Source organism: Anastrepha obliqua, chromosome 1 (assembly GCF_027943255.1).
Source record: "Anastrepha obliqua isolate idAnaObli1 chromosome 1, idAnaObli1_1.0, whole genome shotgun sequence".
Taxonomy (NCBI): Eukaryota; Metazoa; Arthropoda; class Insecta; order Diptera; family Tephritidae; genus Anastrepha; species Anastrepha obliqua.
Genome location: NC_072892.1, coordinates 41,480,790 through 41,502,447, shown reverse-complemented (window position 1 = coordinate 41,502,447; position 21,658 = coordinate 41,480,790). Strand labels below are relative to the sequence as shown.

Sequence of the window (21,658 nt, the reverse complement as noted above, 5' to 3'; positions counted from 1 at the left end):
TAATAGTTTTTGTTTACTTTTGGAACCAAAAACAAAAACAACAGTTAAATAAAAAATGAAATAAAAACTATAAAAGAAACTAAAAAATAAATAAAAAATTAAAAAAAAGAATATATATACTACTGTGGGCAAAAAGTAAGAAGTATTTATTTGTCAAACTTCGCGGGATTAAAATTTCGCTCTAGTTATTTTTTTCATGAGTTGGCAGCACTGTTAATAACATCTGGGCCAACTTTCATGTGAATGTCATTATCAGTAATATATTTACGCTTGTGTTTACCAAACGACCAAGAGTGCATTTTTCGATTTTTACAATGTCTAATTTGATTGAGCAGAGAAGTGACATCAAATTTTGTTTGGGGAATGAAATTTCGGCTGCGGAAACGTTTAGCATGTTGCAGAAGGCATTTGGTGATTCGACCATGTCGCAGAAAAATGTTTATAAGTGGTACAAAGACTTCAAAGAGGGTCGAGAACGTGTTGATGACTTGAAGCGCTCCGGAAGACCATCGACGGTCGGTTGACTGTTGACTGTTAAAGACCTTACTGATATGATCGGAATATCAGAAGTATCTGTAAAAACCATTTTTAAAGACCATTTGGGCCTATGAAAAGTCAAATCTCGTTTGGTACCGAAAACTCTCAATTTCTTGGAAAAAAGTCGTCGCGTTGATGTGTGTGAAACAATGCTTTGAGACTATCAGGACAAGCTCAAATGCATCATTACGGGAGATGAGACTCGGATTTATGCTTACGACCCTGAAACAACCGACACATCAAGCGAATATCGTGCTAAAGGCGAGGCCAGACCGAAAAGAGCATGTCAAAGTCGTTCAAAATAAAGGTCATGATGACAGTTTTTTTTCGATTTTCGTGGTGTGGTGCACTATGAATTCCTTCCACCTGGCCAAACTGTTAATAAGGAATATTATTTGAGCGTTATGCGTCGTTTACGTGAAGTAATTCGTCTTAAAAGACCAGAATTATGGGCCAACAACTCTTGGTTCTTGCATCACGGTAATGCACCGTCTCACACTGCACTCGTTCTTCGTGACCATTTCGCCAAAAATTCCACGCATATCGTTCCGCAACCACCGTATTCGCCTGATTTGGCTCCGTGTGACTTCTGGCGGCGGCATAAGTGTGTTTCATAGAGAGGGGATTATTTTGAAGGGGATGAAATTGATTTACAAGAATAAATAAAGATTTTTCATTTTACAAACAAATGCACCTTACCTTTTGCCCACGGTAGTATAGGTATATGAATTAGAAACCCGTATTTAAAAAAACACGTATATAAAAAAAAAGTAAAAAAAAAAATCTTTGTTCACCTCAGTAATGTTGCCATTTTAGAATTTGCACTTTTTTGCATGAATACTAATTGATTTTCGCCAGACTAAAATTTTCTCATTGTGGAAATGTGTACGAGTTTTTTTTTTGCTAGTACTAAATTTAAAATAAGAAAACCAATTATTCTAACTAGAGCAGTCTGGCAGCTTTGGTCGAACATTGAGTACTAATAAACGCACAGATTTTTAGTCAACCTCAGAGAGTCAGTGTATGTAGGCGCGTAGTTATGCCGATGAGATTTTACCCGTTTTTACTTTGTATACAAGTTGTTAAAATATAAATGAAAAAGTGGAGCTGGAAGTACCTGTATTAAACCTCCTGTATTATTTTGTTAGTTCCTCGAAGAGCAGACAAAAAAAAATGAGACTTTTCATTATGCTTCCACTACTCACCATGAATAGGAAGAAAAAATGAATGCACATATGAGATATTCGAAGAATGACGATTAGGAATTGTGGATTGGAAAATGTAACTTCTTAATAAGAAAATTCCGCTGGTAGCTGATAACCATCCTGAAAACTCCCTAGGCGTAATGAAAAGAGAGAGCGCCTTAGAAGCACACCCGACCGCCTTCGATCCACCCGTAGCCAAAACCGCTTTGCAGTTTTCCACGCCAGAGGAAACCCGCATTCTGCACAGACCAACCGACTGAAGGATGCCATGTTGAGTGAACTTATCAGTCATATAGCTTCGTGCAGAGTCTCAGTGACCTGGTATCCATAGACTTATTTTGTTATCAGCAGCACATTTGTAAGAGATAACAGATTTTTTCATAACGCTTACCTCCATTTAATTACATTTGCGGCAATAATGTCTCATTTGGTGTGTGCTAACAAACAATATGGGTTCATCTTTCAACTTCGTTTAGTAGTTACGACTTACTTGTATAGGTAGGAAACAGGGAGGTTCTGTTTTAATCAACCTTCCATGTAATGTAGACTAGCTACTGTTTCCTGGAAAGCAAGGGCCGTACGAGATTTCAAGTTTAGACAAATACTTTTAGTGGTTAAATATATACTTTATATAGGTATATAATTGGCGCTTACAACTTTATTGAGTGTTTCGATGGCACTTCAAGAAACATCCGTGACCGCTCGGTATCTGTCTCGCGTCTTTTGGTCACCCATTGGCTAATTTTCGGGATATGTCTATAGGTCCAACGTCCGTTAACAGACAAGTCCCATCTGCTTTGCCATTTCCCTAACGAATGCAGACGTTCTGCAGCTTTCTCTTCAGTTGTCGGCTTTACTCCTGATGCTCTGTCATAAAGGTGCCCCATTTCCTGCACAAGTATATTTGGAGCTTTTCAGTGATGACACAAACCGCGTCGCCTGATACAGTTCTGTATGCGCACGCGACACTTAGCGCTTTTTATCGGTGTGTGTGAGCCACGGGTCTAACATTCGATTGCTTAACTCCTACCCATATAGAAGCAGCATCAATGAAGACTGAATCTGCCGCCCTTGACAGGAAGTGCCGTCTAGCGTCTTGTCCAATTTAACCAATATTAACCCCCTATTCTCGGCTATCCAACCGGCCCTACAATCTGTCGTAAGCTCAACAGTGATTAAAGTGTAATTGAAGAAGATTCAATGATTTTTAGTCCAAAAGGCTTACTCTTTAATGAGTTGAGATTATGTTAGGCTTTTGAGATTTCCAGGGAGGAGCGCAACCTTTCTTTCATTCATGATGTTTATAAATATTTTGGTACTCGGTATGATAAACCTCTCTGTGTCATGGACTTTTTTAAACTTAACTTTAGGCTTTCAAGCATTTATGGGAATAATCGGAAGATTTTTCTTTGTATGAAGTCACGCTATTAAACCACCACTTCGTAAAGGTGAATTCAGTCACATAATCGCGTGAAGGATGCGGTCATTAATTGACGCAACTCAGTCTTCACTTTATGCTATTAAATCTGTTGCATGGAAATCATTCTCATATCGAACAATCATTAATTTATGTCTTCAAAAAATAAATGACTGACTTTTGGTGAATTATACTTAAGATTATGTCAATCCAACTCATTCTATATTATATTACATATTATTATCCGATCCTTCGGTGTACCGCAACTAGGCGCTACATGCGAGTGCCTGCCGGGGAAAACTTCATCAAATCACTTGTCCGCATGCCTGTGCATTGTCTGTTCTGCGAGACTGCCTGATTTGTGATTTAGCCTTGGATTTATACTTAATATAAATAAATGGTATAAAAGACTTGCAATTGCATGCCCTTAAAAATATCTACATTTGGCATTACTGGCATGAAAGGAGCGACCGTGGAGCATAAGCATTATATATAGCATGTAGGTAGACAGGCGATACTTATCTAACTATTGAGGGCAAAGGGGTTTTCAATAAGAACGGTCGATGTTAACGTAGCCACGTTTCTCAATTGAAAGATGTGGGTCATATTTAACAAAAAAGAAGTAAAAAAGTATTTTTTGAATGCCATACACACAAATTGTTTCATGTCACTTTATTACATCGACTCACTCTCATTGGAAAACCCTTTAGTAGCAAGCATGAGCAAATAATCAGCCGCTCATTTCTCTGTGTTCGCTCACGTATTTCTTTCATCAGTCATAGGGGCAGAATTTTCCACTTTCAAAACAGATCGATCTTATTATTATAGAAAATTTTTGTTGGTCTTTTTTCGTTTTTGGATCTCGACACACTTTTGAAACGAAAAATTCCAGCGTAATCCCGAAGACTCAGGCTCCGATGATGATAGTCCCTTCGATGCGTATTATGAAAAGATTGACTATGAAGAGTCTATACACGCGCCCGAGGCCACCGATGAGCGAACTCCCAAGACAACGGAAGTGAAGAAGAATTAACCTTAAACACAAAAACATTAAAAATTTGAAATAAAAATACGAAAGAACACACATTTCAGAATAATTTTCTTGCTTTAACAATTTGAATTTTCTTTCACTATTCCCCAGTTTTAACTCAATACACAGCTTTTATCCACATTTTCTAACTTTTAACAATTTAATTTGATTTAGCCAAATATCAGTTATTGGTTTCCTCACAAAAAGTTACAGGTATAGCAAATGTGTAGAAAAGTAAAATGTTGTATCTGTGTTCAGTGTCCTTTCAATTTGTATTTGTACATTGGCTTGGCCTAGGTCCTCATCATCAGTTGTTTGTCTCGTCAAATATTGTCAATTGTTGTTTTTGTGTTTTGTTTTTCACATCCGTTTTTCTTTTGTTGTAAAGTATTCTTCACACAACAATTCATTTTTCTCAATTGGGCAAGTAGTGCTTTTCTTGCAAGTTCTTTCTTTTTTATATGGGCTTGAAATATTTTGAACCCCTTCAATAAAGTTTTTAACAATTTTTCTTTTATTTTAATTCCAAAGTTCAATTTATTCTTTAACGTTTTATTGCTTGCCATATGTGGTTTATATTAAAATATGCTCCATACAAGTATCAGGGTTTAGTTGCATGAGAACTACGGATATCGATAAATGTGGTTTGACAACTGAGAATGGCAAACTGTGTTGACATTTATCTTCAGTAAGGTTCAGTAAGCCATCATGAATCGTTTCACGCCAGAACAATACTTCCAGATTGCGGAAATTTACTTGAAAAAAAAAAAAAAAAAAAAAAAAAAAATTAAAAACAATAAATAAATCTGTTCGCCAAGTTGATAGATCACTGGCGGCATCATCGGCCCCTATTTCTTTCGAAATGAGTAAGCAGCTGCCGTTACGGTGAAGGACGAGTGCTGTCGAGCCATGCTGACTGAATTTTTGTTTGCAAAAATGTATCAGCTAAACATCATCAACAAGACGTTGCAAGTTGCCATACGCTGTTGTGCGCTTAACAATCTATTTATTGCAATATTTACGCCACCGTTGATGCCATACGGTCTGATTTATTGAAAAAAGTAGTCAAAAATTGAACTGATCGAATGATCCAAGTAATTCGTAGTCTTGGCGGACATACATTCTGTCCGGGAATTGCTCAATAAAACACAAAATAATTGTTCAATCATCAAGATTTATGTTGTCGCCTTCAAAACAGGCTCCCTTCGAAGCAATACACATATGCGATTAGCCCACTCTTCCAAGCACCTTTTAAATGCGTTTGAAGAGATCTTCTTCAGATCCTTCAGCGAATTCTCCTTAATGGCCTCTATCGACTCTAAGCGGCGTCCGCGGAATGGCAATTTAAGTTTTGGTAAAAGGAAAAAGTCACAGGGGGCCAAATCCGGTGAATACGGTGGTTGTTCGATGATATTTGTCGAGTTTTTGGTAAAAAAAGTGTTCACAATATGAGCCTTGTAGGACGGTGCGTTGTCATGGTGCAAGATTCATTCTCTCTCAAACGTCGCATAACTTCCAAATAATATTCTTTATTTGCCGTAGAACCATTTGGAATGAATTCCGAGTGCACAACACCACGATAATCAAGTAGAACGAGTAGCATGACATTCACTTTTCACTGACGTTGACGTGGTTTCGGCACGTTTGTTTTCGGCTCATATGGATAGCGCCATTCAGCCGCCTGTTGACTGGTTTGCATGTCAAACTCATATACCCACGTCTTATCACCTGCTATAATGCGCTGGATAAACGTTGGGTCCGAATTCACTTGCTCAAGCATGTCATCAGCCACCTTCTTCCGATGAATTTTTGAAAGAAATTCAACTCTCTTGGTCGAGCAGCCACACGCGTCTCATGCCCAATTGATGTTATAAAATGTTGCGAATTGATTCGTGAGACACCCTAAGGTCACGAGCTACCTCCCTTAAGCTTAAATGATGGTTTGATGGTTTTCCATTGACTTTGTCGACGTTTTCATACGTTGATGGACGACCAGATCGGGGCAAATCTTCCACGACTTCTCGGTCCTCTGCGAAAGCCTTATACCATTCCTAGACCCGTGTTTTTGATAAAGCACACTCGCCATAGGCTTTCTGCAACATTTTCAACGATTCGGCATACGAAATCCCGTTCAAACACACAAAATTTAAGACAAATTCTTTGTTCGATATTTCTATCCATAGTGAAAATCGCAAAACACACCTGCAGTTGGCTGATATAATTAAATGCCAAAAATAAGCTAATTGACAGATCACGCTCAAACTCTGCGACACTATAGAGGACAGTTCAACCAACACTCTAGCATAAAAAAAAATTAAGACATATGTAATTAAGACAGAATGTATACCGGATATCATATGCAAAAAATGAATCATGAAATTATCTACCAGATTATAATAAAAAAATGCTTTGCAACAATATTTCTGTTTTGTATTATCATTTTCAGTTCACAAGGTCTTAAGAAAATACCCGATATATCTATCATGCAACACCACACAAAAAAGTAGTTTAATTTTGATTAGTAAAATCTAGTTTTTATTTCTGAGATCGACCGAATTTGTTTTAACTAATTGTATCAGTCTCTTCGGCAAACGGCTAAACGAGTGAATTCGAAGCATACAACATCAGCATTTGGAGGAGTTTGCGCTATTCATTTGCTATTTTATTCGCAGTGCATGCAATTCCCCAATCGGTTAATGAAATAATTTTTTGAAAGTGGCCACTGCTGCGCACCAGAGTTGGAGAACTGGCTCCATTCAATATTTTCGGTGCTTAGAAAGAAAAACTCGGCTACTATCGATAGCATCGACCACATTTTTAGACTTTAATTTCTCTTTTCAAACTAATCGAAAAACAAAAAATATTCACTTAAAGGCTAAGAATAGCAACTTATTCTATTGTGAATTTCAATTGTTTCTCCGCTTGGCTTTCAGGGCAGCCCGACAATTACTGATAATTATACCGGTTTTGCTGAGCATTTCTTCAGATCCTGTGGTTATTGTCAATAATTGATTTTTTTGTGCTCTTAAAACTATAGAAATGAAATTTACATTCATGTGGCATTCATTCAAATGGCGTCGCACGTCAATCATATTTGACGCTTGTGAACTAGAAAGTTCTTCAAAAATAAAATTGAATGATTAATTTTGCGCTTTAACAATATTAGTTGCCTTACAATATTTCAGGGGATCTGTATTCTTAGTGAAGGTCGCAATTCAAAATATTGGAGAAGCTCCACAACAGCGCTAAAGAGATCTCCTGGTTTATTTTCTTCTCAGTATGCTTCTAGGCTTCTAGCAATGACAAATGGAAGCAATACTTTTCCATGTTCCGAGCCGCCTTTACTAATGAAACTTCAACTAAAAGGAATCGACCTTTGAAATTGTATTGTCCTTAAATTTTATGTATTTTACTTATTCAATTGTTAGTTGCCGAGCCAAGTGCCTTACGTCAGAAGAAGTATCTAATAAAAAAGTTCTCTACTTTCGTTAAAAATTTGATACCTCGATAGTCTGCCAGCTCTAGTGGGAGTTGGTTCTTCCCACTTAATAGCAATACTTCTCCTATGGCGTTCGCAAACCAGAAGCATTTCCATAGACGCGTCCTGTGCCATTGTTTCCTTGGTATGCCCTCATATGTGGGGTAAGGCTAGCAAGCATCAAACGCCAGCTACCGGAAGCCGTTTCGCCTGAAGCTTTTCTCTATAGATTGCTCTATCTCTTGTTTCTGTAAACAAATGAGTATAGCCAAAGGCCTGTTAATTTAGTTTTTTCATCAATCAGTGTAACAGTAGAGCATTGAATTGTTGCGAAAATCCGCTAATGAAACTATACCTGAAGTTCAAAGTATTAGTCAACATTACCATATTCATGTTCTTGTTGAATTCCATCAAACGATAAGGAAAAGAGGATCGACTTGGAAAAGTATAGGACCCCATTATATCTTGGCACCGTGCGACTTTTATCAGTACCTTAGCTCAAATCTTAAAAGATGCAGTATTTAGATTAGGTACGAGTACAAGCTGTGGAAGAGGAAGATGTAGACATTCTGAAGAAGCTGAAAGAGGGTAGTTTGAGAAGTCCATGCAAAATAAAAATTACTTAATTGTTTGTAGTAAACCTTTTTAATTTTTCGACATAGTCGCCTTTAGGCTTGTACACTTCGTCCAACGCTGTTCTAGTTTGTTGATCCCTTCCAAATAATAGAATTTGACCAAGTCTGAAAAATAGGTATTCGTTTCTGCAATCACCTCCCCGTTTGAATAACATCTTTATCCCGCCAGCCATTTATTCAAATTGGGAAACAAATAGCAGTACGAGAGATCCAAGGGAGCCAAATCTGGAGATATGGTGTTGTTATCTTGATGGAAAAAGAAAATGAGTCGAATTCCTCGATTCAAACGAATGCCAAACACAAAGAAATAAACCCATCTGGCTGAAACTTTGTGTGTGTTCTTCTAACTAAGTTCTAAAGAATCTCGATAACTTTTCGGAAGACTAAATACAGAGATGCTTAAATAGGGAACGTGAACTCCCGTCGTGTTAAGCTACTAAAGCTTACTTAACTTAATTTACCATCGAAAACACCAATAGATTTCAATTAAATTTCTATTTGTTTGAGTGCCGCAGCTGTCATTTTGGAAATAAATTATCTACAGGGTCCGGCACTTGAAAAAGGCCATAAATTTAGTTTGGAAAATTGCTTTTATTCAATTCAAAGTAAAAAATGTGTGAAAATAATAAGAATCAATTTACTTTTGCGCGATATGACCTTTTGCCTTGACTATGACCTCGAGACGGTCCAGAAACGAATCGTGAGCTGCCCGAATGTGACTTGCAGGTATTTTGGCCCACTCGCGCACAATGGCTTTTTTCAGCGCCTCAAGACTGGTGAATCCTTTAGTTCGGACCTTACTCTCCAAAATAGCCTAAAGAAAATAATCCACCGGATTCGCGTCTGGTGAATTTGAGAGCCCTTGTGTGGACGTTATGAGGTTCGGAACCTTGTTTTTTAGCCATTCTTGTTTCACTCGAGCACACTGAGACCGTGCCGAGTCCTGTTGAGACGTCCATGGTCTGCCACTGAAGTGTTTGTTTGCCTCCGGCTTCAAAGCATCCTCCAGAATACTTCCCCGATAATATTTCGCATTAACCTTGACGCCAGACTCGATGAAAACTATTGGAGAGCGCCCATATGCGGTTACAGCGACCCAAACCATTAGCTGTGGTGGGTGCGGCCTCCTGGTGGTCAATCGATGACTCAAATTCTCGTATGAACGCGCTTACTCTCGGCGAAATGTAAACACAACTCTGGACTGTCATTTAGCGCTAACTAACAGACAGTTGATGACCGTGCATAAGCTGCGCGAGCGGTCTGAAGTTGGTTACACTTCGAATGTCTGGTCCTGTATTTATATTTCGAAACGTTGTTTCGCTGTACTACTGTCAAAGTTATAAAGTAATTTAAGAATAAACACATCGATGGCTCATCCTTCACACATACACACATATTCTGTTAAATAAAAAAAAAGCCGAAAATTTTTGATGCTTAGAAAATAAATAATTACTCTTTAATTTTTTTAGATTTTTTTATTTGTTGGTCCTAGGTGTGTGCATGTCGTGTACTGTAATTTTTTTTATTTTGATAAAGAAACAATTATGCTCTTCACAACATAAATATAATATATATTTTTTATTTTTTTAATAAAATTTTATTTTTTTTTAATAACATTTTATTTTTTTTAATAAATTTTTTTAATAAAGTAGTATTTTTTAAGAAATTGTAGTTTTTCATAAAATTATATTTTTTCAATGAAATTTTTTTTAGTATAAAAATTTTCTGTTGTAAAAAAGTCAGCACTTTTCACTGGCTCGTGTGACAGTGTGAGAGGGTGAGGCTAAGAAGTAACCTCAAGAACGTAAAGAGATTTGTCGATTGAATCTTACCGGAACGAACCCGGATTTATATCTTGTCAAGAACCGAAAACTACATCTTCTTGATTTTTTATATGTTCTTTGCTGATTAATTCTATTTTTTTTGTGCTGTGGTGAAACTCCCTAGCCGAGAAGTGTTCGTCGAACGAGCAGCAATTCCAGCTCTTGTCCTTATATGTACATATTTTGTTCTTGTTTTTCGGTAAACTTATTACTTCGCATTTTACTTTGTACACCTATTATTCATCTATTCGTTAATGGATTTGCTTCGATATTAATATTTATTCATAATTACTTTTACAACAAGGATTTTTTCTGCGACTGCGATAGGTTTATTTAATTATTATTATTTAAAAAAAAAAAAATTTTCTTTTTTTTCTTTTTATTGTTTTTTAATTTTTTTTTTTTAATTTTTTTTAATGTTTTTTTTAATTCAATAATTTTTCCGATTCAAAAAATTCACTCTACCACATGTTAGAAAGCAATCTCAGCGCTTCACTTGCATTTTTCTAATGTTCATTTAAATTCACATTTTTCTTGCTACTCAACTCGCTCACCTTTCAATTTAAACTCACCTTTACGTTAGCCACCTTGGTATTGATATTCAATCTTATCTTATCTTTTATGTAGTTCAAACCCACCTTATTAGTGTTGTTCTCTTTGATATTCACCTTAGTTATCTTTCAATTGAAATTCAACTGTTTCTAAATCACCTTTATTTTAATATTCACCTCCGTTAACTTTCAAGTCGAATCCACTTTCTTGTTAGTCAATTCACCTTCTTCGTAATCTTGAATTGATGAAACACGTATAGTAAAAATTTGTTAGTGTAGTAAAAGAGTTTCTTCTTCAAATTTATAAATTACACTTAAAAGCAAAGAATCTGCTCGATTAACTATTATATACTCTATTATGTATGTAGGTTATTTTGAACAGATTTGCGTTTGCAAAACAATTTTTTTGTTGTATGATGTGGCCACATTTTTTCTTACATACATACCAACATAAATATGTATGCATATTTTTGTCTAGCGTCGTATATGTATGATGAACGTTTGTGATCGTCTCGCATACCCAATATAAAATATATATTTGTATTTGTATTTTTGTGTGTTTCATTGTGTTGTATTTGTTGGCGAGTAAATGAAGCCAAAAAAAAATTTTTCACAAATTTTAAATTACTAGGCAAAAAACTTTCTTTTGTATCAAAATCAATTTATACACTGATTGTTATTTTTTCGCATACATTTTGTACCATATACCTTTTTTGAGAATTACTGAAAAATCATTTCTCTCATTTTTTCCACAAAACAGGTTGTGAGTTCCACAAATGGCGAATTGAATGCGGACGACCCGACTGCTGGCCACTCAAATACTCCTATAACGCAACAGCCCGAAGTGGAGCTTGTCGATGAAACAAAGTAAGTTCAATTTCATTTATGTTTCTTGTTTTTCGTTGAATTTATTGTAGTTCTTGTGCTTTTTGCTACTTGTTTCTTATATTTACTTCGGTTGTTATTATATAATCTACTTTGATTTCAGTTCATTCCTGTGTTGTCTTTGCAGATGTTGTTGTTTCTTTAAACGAAAGAAGAAGAAATCATCACGTCAAAAATGACTAGACGGTGTCCAATGTAGTCCAGAACGCGAAGCGGTAACACTGCTGCGCGCCACTTCACATTCAAATTCACGGGATAGCGTATTGAATAATCCTAGTCAGGATTATATACAACAGGCAACGTCACAGCATACGTTGCGTTATCCTCCATCCGCGTCGATGTTGACGCCAACACCAACTACAAACACACCGACACTTCCGTTGTAATTTATAAATACATACATGCATACAAACAAACATACATACTACAATACATTTACCATTTATTAAATTTAAATGAAAGTTAAAAAATCAAAAAAAAAAATAAAAAAAAACAACAAACGTAAAAAAATATTATAAAAATCAGCTGAAAAAATACAAAAAGAAAGTAAAAGATCATAAAAAAATGGATGTAAAATCCACACAAAAAAAGTAATATGTAATTACACAAGCCCACACAAATTTCATTTAAATTATTAACAGAAAAGCGAAAATTGTAAAACAGAAACAAACACAATAACATCAAGAAAACGGCAAAAACCCGAAAAATACTAAACGTAATTAAGTGATTGTAAAATATACAGACAGATGCATACACACACGCACTCATCTATGCATGAAGAACCAAGCTAAGGGCGCCTGTTGAGTCGTTATTGTTGGCTATGTAAGTGGAAAAATAGTTGTATGCCGAGAGAAGAGGGGCATTTCTAAAAGATATAAATTTAACAAATGAAGAGAAAAGATTTTACTTGTAACAAAACTTTAAAAGCTGTAAAAACTACTTTTAAAACGAGTAAGGGCAATTTCGAATAGTACAAAATTTCGGAAAAGAATAATATTTCATTTATAATGAAACTTAAACAGCTATCGGAATTTTTGTTAGACTAGGGAGAGTAACGGCTATAATGTGCAGCATTCGAAAAGACTAAAATTTCATTTGTTACGAAACTTGAAGAGCTGCCAAAATAATTGTAAGGCGAGTTAAGATCGTTTCGAAAAGGTGTAGCATTCGAAAAGTTAAAACTCCATTTGTTACGAAATTTGAATAGCTGTCAAAATGATTGTAAACCGAGTGAGGGTCATTTCGAAAAGCCTAACGTTTCGAAAATACCGAATTCCATTTCTAATGAAACTTGAAAAGCTGTCGAAATGATTGTAAGACTAGTCAAGGTCATTTCGAAGAGGTGTAGTATTCGAAAATGTCAAAATTCCATTTGTTAATTACAAAATTTGAAAAGCTGTCAAAATGATCGTAAGACGAGTGAGAGTCATTTCAAAAAGGTCAACGTTTCGAAAATTCTAGAATTCCATTTCTAATGAAGCTTGAAAAGCTGTCGAAATTATTTTAAGACTAAAAAGAGTCAATTCGATAATGTGCAGCATTCGAAAATACTAAAATTTGCTACGAAATTTGAAGAGCTGGCCAAATTAGGCGAGTCGAAGTCATTTCAAAGAGGTTTTCGAATGCTACGAAAATGTCAAAATTCCATTTGCTACAAAATTTGAATAACTGTCAAAATTATTGTAAGACTAGTGAGGGTCATTTCGAAAAGGCTAACGGTTCGAAAATACCGAATTCCATTTCTAATGAAACCTGAAAAGCTGTCGAAATTATTTTAAGACGTGTCAAGGTCATTTCGAAAAGGCCAGCGGTTCCAAAATATCGAACTTTATTTCTAATAAAACATGAAAAGCTGTCGAAATGATTGTAGGACTAGTCAAGGTCATTTCGAAGATTGTAGCATTCGAAAATGTCAAAACTCCATTTGTTACAGAATTTGAAAAGCTGTCAAAATGGTCATAAGACGAGTGAGAGTCATTTCGAAAAGGCTAACGGTTCGAAAATACCGAATTCCATTTCTAATGAAACCTGAAAAGCTGTCGAAATTATTGTAAAACGAGTCAAGGCTATTTCGAAAAGGCGTAGCATTCGAAATTTTTTTCGAAAAGATGTAGCATTCGAAAATGCCACAATTCCATTTATTACAAAATTTGAACAGCTGTCGAAATGATTGTAAGACAAGTCAAGGTAATTTCGAAAAACTGTAGCGTTCGAAAATATTAAACTTCCATTTGTAACGAAATTTGAACAATTTTAAAATGAGTGAGGGACATTTCGAAAGTGTCAATTTAAAAAAAAAAAAGAAGCAAAACAGACCACTCAGGCAAAACTAGAAAAGCCGCTGCTCAGAGGAATTCTATAGTTGTATGCATTTTCAGCGGTGTGGCAAGTGCAACAAAAACTATTTCTGCTTAAAATAAGGCTGGTAAAGTGCACTCAAAAGTATTATAGATTTACATATTGGTAAAAACATGAAACAAAAGAAAAAAAATGAAAGCTTTTCAGTTAGTTGCTAGTGGAGTGAATAAGTTTAGACTCAAAATTGCCATATTTGCACCCCCAAAAAATAATTAATATTTAAAAGTGCGTCTAAAAGAGTTCTGAAAAATATTCATAGCATAACGCTTTTTGCTATTAGTATACAGAAAAACTATCTGAAATACTTTTTTGTTTGAACAAATGACTGCTAAACAGCCATCTTTCGAAATGGAAATGCTCACTCTCTGGATTCCATTATTTTTCATTCGCCCGTCAAAGTAAAAGTGTGATCGATACTGTGTCACCATTAACGGCTTGTCAAAACATTTCCAACACCTCTTCCCTCTCTACTTCACATCCATTTATTCGAACGCCACCTACTATGCTCATCCTTCAAAAATGTACCATTTCATTAGCTACCACAGACTCTTCATCCAACCCCTCCACCAGCACTTGCGCCAGCACACCCAGCCTGCCATGCAAAAAAAAAACAAAAATGAATCTTCAACCATTAGCTGCAATGTGTGAATTATTTTTTGAGAGTTGAAAAACTGTACGAAAATACTAATGGGAAATGTGTGAAATGTGAGCAAGAAGTCCGCGCGCAGTAGTAAGGCAAAGAAATATTTGCATTGCTAAAGCTATAATGCAATTTAGTGAAAACGAAAACAAAATTAAGAAATTCTACTTGCAGATTTTTTTTTTTAAGTTTTATTTTCATTTGTTTAAGTTAAAGCAAAAGTTTCTTACCTAAATACTATTATTATTAATTAATTAATTGATGTTTATAATTATGATAATTTATAATTATAATTGATTATTATAATTTTTTTTGTAATTTAAAATAATATTTACGCTATTGTGTTAATTTATAATTGTATAATTTAAATTATATCACAATGAAAGAAGTAAAGCAAAAGAAATAATTAAAATTAAATATACACACATCTATACATACACAACCATATACATTAAAAGAGAAAAAAATTTGAAAAATTCGAAAAAATCGTGTCTCATTTCTCTCAACAATAATTTACCTATACTGCAGCTGATTTCTAAAGCTAGTTGGTGGTAAAAATCTTGGAAAATGCGAAAGTAATACGCCTGCAATTAGACGTGACTACCATTTGGAAGTGCCCGCAGTGGAAAGCCGTTGTGTGCACAAAACACGAAAATGTTACAAAATGTTTTTTCTAATAAAGGTGTTAGCCCTTGGTAGGCAATGGGAAATCTTCGAGTGTATTTCTGTCATGAAAAATCTCATAAAAAACCAGCGGCCCTTCGGAGGGGGGCATAAAACTGTTGGCCACTCCATTTGTGGAGAACATCAAGACGCATACCAGAAATTGGAGGAAAGGCTCGGGTAAAAGACGCTGAATTATTTTAGACTGCATTGCTAAAATATTTCTTACATAGTAAATCTCCAAGATTTTTAGATTTAACATTACTGAACGATTCAACATTTTAAAATCATGATTTTAAGTGATTGAGCTTTAATTTTCAAAGCAGGCCCTTCGAAGAATGCGCTTAAAATTGTGGGAATAGTTTTGATACTTTCCATTAATGATTTGGAACGAATAAAATATAGTAATAAAGAGCTTATAATCATAAGAAGCTGCTACAGCAACAAGCTAGCGGCGCGGTTCGCGTTTGACCACACAAAAAGTGTGATTGATTATAAATTGCTTGCAATGGTTTGTAGTGTAGTGAAATTATCTAACTGATTTTATTTTCGAGGTGTGGGTTCTATTTTTTATACATCCTTTGCTGGTGGTTTGGCCTCCACCCGAAACCGCGTATCGGACCAATCAAAAGTGTGTGTCTAACTTTTTATGAGGTTTTTCAATTTTCATTCAGATCTAATCAACTCTTTTCATACCAACGTCTGAGGGCCAGTTTTCCAACGTTAGCAGAAAGCGACTAAAACAGAAAGTGCCACTTATAAACCAAAACGCGCGTGCGAGTGAAATGCACTATGGAAAAATCTATACGATTTAAATAGAACTCAAATTGGACAGTGGGGAATTTTTAAGCTGAGTTTAACTGGTTTTTAGAAGCAACATTTTTAAAACTGAAGAACTTGATTGTGATCGCGCTAACGAGCTTTATTTATATTCCAAAGCTTGCAGAGCAAAGATGCAAAACAAATTTGCTTGAATTTGTAAAAAAATGCACGAAAATTTTTTCTCTTCATGCTGCAGATGTCTGTTCTCAATCCTTAGCAAGCTTGGTGTACCTCTCAAACTATTACTCTCTACTTAGTTGTTGCTGTTGCTTAATAGTGTAAAACTTTTGGTTAATGCTGGTGAAATGAAATTCATTGGAAGGGTTGTAAAACAAAAACTTTGCAGAATCGCCTATAGATAAGCAACATAATTTTCAAAACTTAAACTTGCCCTAAAAAGCTGGGACCGAGCTAATGTTGACGGACGATTGCAGAGAGAGCATGATAATCGTATTTTTTCCTTTTGGTACTTTGCTTCAAGCGATATTCGCCATTGGCTAGTGTTAGAGATCGGCTGTTAAGTTCTTTCGCTGGAAATTGCTGTCAAAAAGCGGCACTGTGCGCGTGGGTGAATGAGTTGCCTGCCTGTTGCACATAATTTTTGATTTCGATTTCCTTTTGTTGTATCTCATTTGTCAAATTTTATTTTTGATTTGAGTTTTCAAACTATTCTTAAGGCTGTGCGTTTTAGTGTTTAAAAGTGAATAAGAAACAAATGCCTCTTAAAAAGCTTAATACTTGTCGTTTATTGAAAAGATTTGTCTTTGATTATACAAATGTAATTAAAATTTGTCAAAGAAATTAGGAAAAGTTAGAAAAAGAAATACGTTTTTGGGAAATCGTTTAGAAATTATCGTTTTTCCTGAGTGCTAACTAGTTAGTTGTTCGGAGCGAAAGCTCCATTTGTAAATTTTCATGTTTGCAATCTTAAACTTAGCTATATAAATTCTAAATTCAGTGTACCAATTAATTTAAGACTTCATAAGACATTTTTTTGTTCAGATTTTTTAACATATTATATTACACACCCATACACATGCATATTTTGTTATCATGAGTTTGATAATTAATCATAAATTTAATTTAATAATAATAGTGAATTTTTAAGTTTCGCAACTAAAAGTAGGGCATGCCCTAATTCGAAATAGCTCTGCAGGGATATGCTGGAATTCGCTTCGCCTAATTTCGAATTTCGAAAATAAGCTAGTGCGCCTAAAAATATGTGTTATTTGAATTTGTTTATTCAAGTTATATATTTTAGACATCATTAATTCATGGTTATAATGTTATATAAACATTTAGCAACTTGTAGCCATGAATTATTGCTACAGCGAATTTCTAAAACTCATCGCTGTTGTATACCACGCAGTTTTTTCCACATTTTCCAACTGCTTTATTTCGCTATTTGCAGAAAACAACAGCAATGACTGTTTACGAGTATAATGTGATTTCTTGTTGTTTTATGGTGCCATTGGCGCTTAAAATTTGGTTGCAGAAATTTCGAACTTAACACATATTAAAATGCAAAATGTATTGAATCAAGAATCAAGAATCAAGAGGAAGAATATGTTAGGTTAACGCTTTACTTTGACTTTATATTAGGATAGCTCAAATTAAGTTAAACTACTAATTAAGCATACAAAAGATTTGTAAAAAAGTACAGCGTGTCTAGGTTATATTGATGAATGTCGAATGGCCTGCGTTGTAATATTGTTCCAAGTTTTTTTTTTTAACAAATTGTCTAATAATGGTACATATTTAAATAAATACTATATATATAATTTTTTTGTAATAGTAAAATAATTGGCTGCTAATTAATTAAGGTGTAAACATAAATTATATAAATAAATCATTACAACACAAATTTTCATTTTTCTTGTTTTCAATAATAAAAGTAAATGTGAAATTTTTTAGTTTAATTTATTTGATTTTATTTATTTATAGATTTTTTTATTTGCTAAAATTTTATTACTCATTTATTAATTTTTCTTTTTATTTGCTAAAATTGTATTACAGTAGGTTCTGTTTTTATGCGGCTCTTTTTATGCGGTTTTGAAATAGTGCGGTTTTTTTTTTAAATTACAAAATGCATGTCGACCTATCGGGAATTGTACATATAAACAAGATTCTAAACCAGCTAAGCAAAAACTCATCACAGATTACATCAGAAATGCTAACCCTACAAGTATGAAACCGCCTGCATAACTATCTAGATCAGACGTGTACATTTCCTAAAGTGCCGAAAGTGATTTTACGCCAAATCCTAAACGAACGCGCAACATGTGGGTATTGTCTGATTCTATTTCTGACTTAAATTTATTTTTCGATTCTGACGTTTCTTAAATAAAGATATAATTTTCAAAAATACAATATTTTGTTTATGCGATTTTATTTAATTATTTCAGATTCATGCGGTGTATGGAACGTATCTATAGTTATAATATGGGACTAGTGCCCTTTTTTATGCGATTTTATTACATTATTTCAGAATTATGCGGTTTTAGCATTTGAAACGTATCTATAGTTTTACTATAGAACTAGCAGCTTTTTTTATGCTGTTTTTTTTATGCTGTTTCTTGCGGAACGTATCTACCGCATAAAAACAGAACCTATTGTATTTATTTGTTAATTTTTTTTATTTGCTAAAATTGTATTATTTATTTGTTAATTTTATTTTTATTGCAAAAATTTATATTTCATATTTTCTTCAACGAACACATCTAATATCTTTTTCGCTTAACTCTATTTTTCCATATTTATTAAAACTTCCAAAGCGACTAAAATATTTTTTTTGTTTGAAAATATGAATATTTCAGTTAAAGGTCTTTTAGTTATTTTTTTTATTAAAGCGTTTTTGCGTATTTCGTTTTGAGGAGTGCCAGAATGGCACATCAACCATTTCACATGTATTGACAGCACACATAAAAATGCTATTTTTTATATTAAATATTCTTTCTTTGGAGTAGGCTAAATTTAAAAAATAAAACGATATTAATTTACAATACAAACTCAATATCATATCAAAAATATACAACTTAATTTTTTTTTTAACAAAATACCTTAAATAAAAATGTTTAATTAAATTACACAAACATTTGAATTAATCAAATTACATTAATTCCCAGCTTAAGGTGATTTTGCCTTAGTAAAACATTTTTATACAATTCATTGGTGTGGTGCATATAATTTCATTTTATTTATAAATCTTTGTTTAAATATTTCAATTTATTTTTATTTTATTTATATTAGCTTTGTTTTAATTTATTTTATTTTATTTCAATAGAAGTAAAATATTGCAATATTAAATTATGCGCCCAAAAATATGCAACAATTTTGGCACGCTATTATATATATTTTCAATTGAAAATTTATTTTATTTTATTACCGTTTTGTCAGTTTATTATAAAAATAAAGTCCATTTTATAACAAAAAGGTACAAATCACACTCGAAATCTGAACTTTCCGTGCCGATAAGAAATTTATAATTTTTAAAGTGCCCTTAATTTTGCCCTGTGCCCTGTATTTTCTCAACTGTTTAAAAAACTGTTTTTGCTACAATTTTCGAAACTACGCCATAGGTTGAGTAAAACTCCACGGTTTTGCTCGACTATTTTCAAGGCTGGTAATGCCGGTGAGCAAAACCAAGTGTTTGTTCGATTTCCCAAAACAACGAGATTCTCAAAACCAATATGTAGATTCTCTAGCATCTCGTTTTTTGCGTTTTTCTTTTTATTAAGTTCAAAAATTATTTTATGACCACACTCTTTCGATCTGTTATATTTTCTTGTATTATTTTGTAAATACTTATAAAATACAATAAATAATATTATTGTTATTAAAACAAAAAATTTCGGATAGAAATAATAATTATTCTTTGGGTTTTATTTTCTGGCCTCGCAGTCAGACCGCAATTTTTGATATATATTTTTTAAAGTAATTTTTTTTTATAAGTGAAAAATTTATACAATAAATTATTATAAATAAATAAACATATAAACCCTTAATAAGTTCGAAACTTTTTATTTTCATTTTTTATATTGGATCTGTTAATTAAATTTTAGTTTTTTTGCAACAATAGTTGTTTTTGAAATCTACTTTTTTTAAGTAATATACATTTCTTCCATAAAAATATATTTTGTTATATATTACATTTTTAAATTTTGTAGTACTATTTTTATTTATTTTTTAATTGTCTACTATATTTCATATTTTTTTGTATTTACTTACTTATTCCTTTTTTATTTTATTATTATTTTTTTAGTTCAAGAATCTCCGGATTTATATTTTATTTTTCAAAATCAGAAGGCCTTAAAACTTTTAAATGAAACTTCGCTAAGAGTGATTTTTGTTTTTAGAATTTCCGTTTTCACAAATCGTTTGGTCCAGACTTCATGAGAGCTTCAAAACATTAACTTGAACTTCTTTAACAAAAATCAAGACAAGAAAATAATAAATGTGTTGTAACTGGTTTTAAACCATTAATTTAAATGAATTAACATTTTCAACATTAAAATTTAGCCAAAACAATGTTTTTTTTTATTAAAACTATAACAAGGGTTATTTTTTAATTTACTAATTTTTTACTAACTTACAATCTTTTCATTTTAAATTGGTAATTTTCATATTTCTATTTATTTAAATAATAATAGTAAATATTTTTTATTTTTGTTTATATTTTAAATTTCCATTTAATGATTTATCTAATTTTTTCTCCGCCTCAGTATGAAATTGTATTTTCTTCAATTTTATTTTTAATTATTTAAATAACTCCAGCTCTAAAAAAATTAATATGATATATGGATAATACGTAATTCCCGCAGAGCCTTAACTGCTGTTTCAGTTCTCATTTAAGTGCTCAAATTCCTTTGAAGTTATTGTTGCGCGTTAGCTCACTTCTATTCTCAGTACTCAGTGAGTATTGCCAGAGAATGTTAATGGAATGAGAAGGCGCAAATGTTAAACAACATGTATCCATTAACATTCTTTGGTATTGCTGCTCTAACAGAAAATCTTATGTCGACAGAGCTAGAGGTAAATACTTTTTACAAGGTACTTTCAGGCACATTGCGTGGAAAGAAAATATGTTATAAACGCAAGCTAAATCATAAAATTTGCCCTTATGACCTTTTTCACATGAAAATATAAGCCGCTCTCGCAGGCAGCCAAACGTGATAGCAGTAGGATAAAAATAAAATTTACATCTACTTTGTTTTTTATTTATTTTTTTTTTTTGTTTTGTAATTGGTAGTAGGAATTTAAAATTTCAAACAGTATGTAAACACGCAAACGAAACTGCAACAGAAAAAACATCACTTTCGCAAAACAAAAAAAAAAAAACAAAAAACAAGTCAGTTGCTCTATTGCTATCACCTTGTACGAATGCGCCTTGCAATCGTCTGTTTTCAGCAAATGTGAGATGTAAAGGAAAATCAGCTGGTAAAATTTTTAAGCTTAACAGAACTCTTAACTGTACTTAGGTTCTTGGTGGAAATAGGCTATAAGGCCAAAAAATAATATAAACTATTGAAGCTAATAGAGTTGCATTCATTTCATCTTTTCAAATCACACAAATACCAACAATACACACAAAACGCTCCACCACTTAACGAATTTT

General features: G+C 33.3%; 1 protein-coding gene across 10 annotated transcripts in view; it reads left to right on the top strand.

The window, feature by feature from the left end:
* The window catches only part of LOC129235624 (casein kinase I), a 134,113-nt gene extending 119,577 nt beyond the window's left edge, over positions 1–14,536 (top strand). For 6 of the 10 annotated variants that reach the window (XM_054869559.1, XM_054869556.1, XM_054869555.1 and 3 more), the window contains 2 exons: positions 11,437–11,543; positions 11,665–14,536. In XM_054869559.1, coding sequence (XP_054725534.1) covers positions 11,437–11,543; positions 11,665–11,740 — 183 coding nt within the window. In that variant the 3' untranslated portion in view covers positions 11,741–14,536. Of the gene's footprint in view, positions 1–11,436; positions 11,548–11,664 lie in introns of those variants that run through there. The other 4 variants (XM_054869558.1, XM_054869565.1, XM_054869557.1 and 1 more) reach the window with 2 other exon arrangements.
* The last annotated feature ends 7,122 nt before the right edge of the window (positions 14,537–21,658 follow it).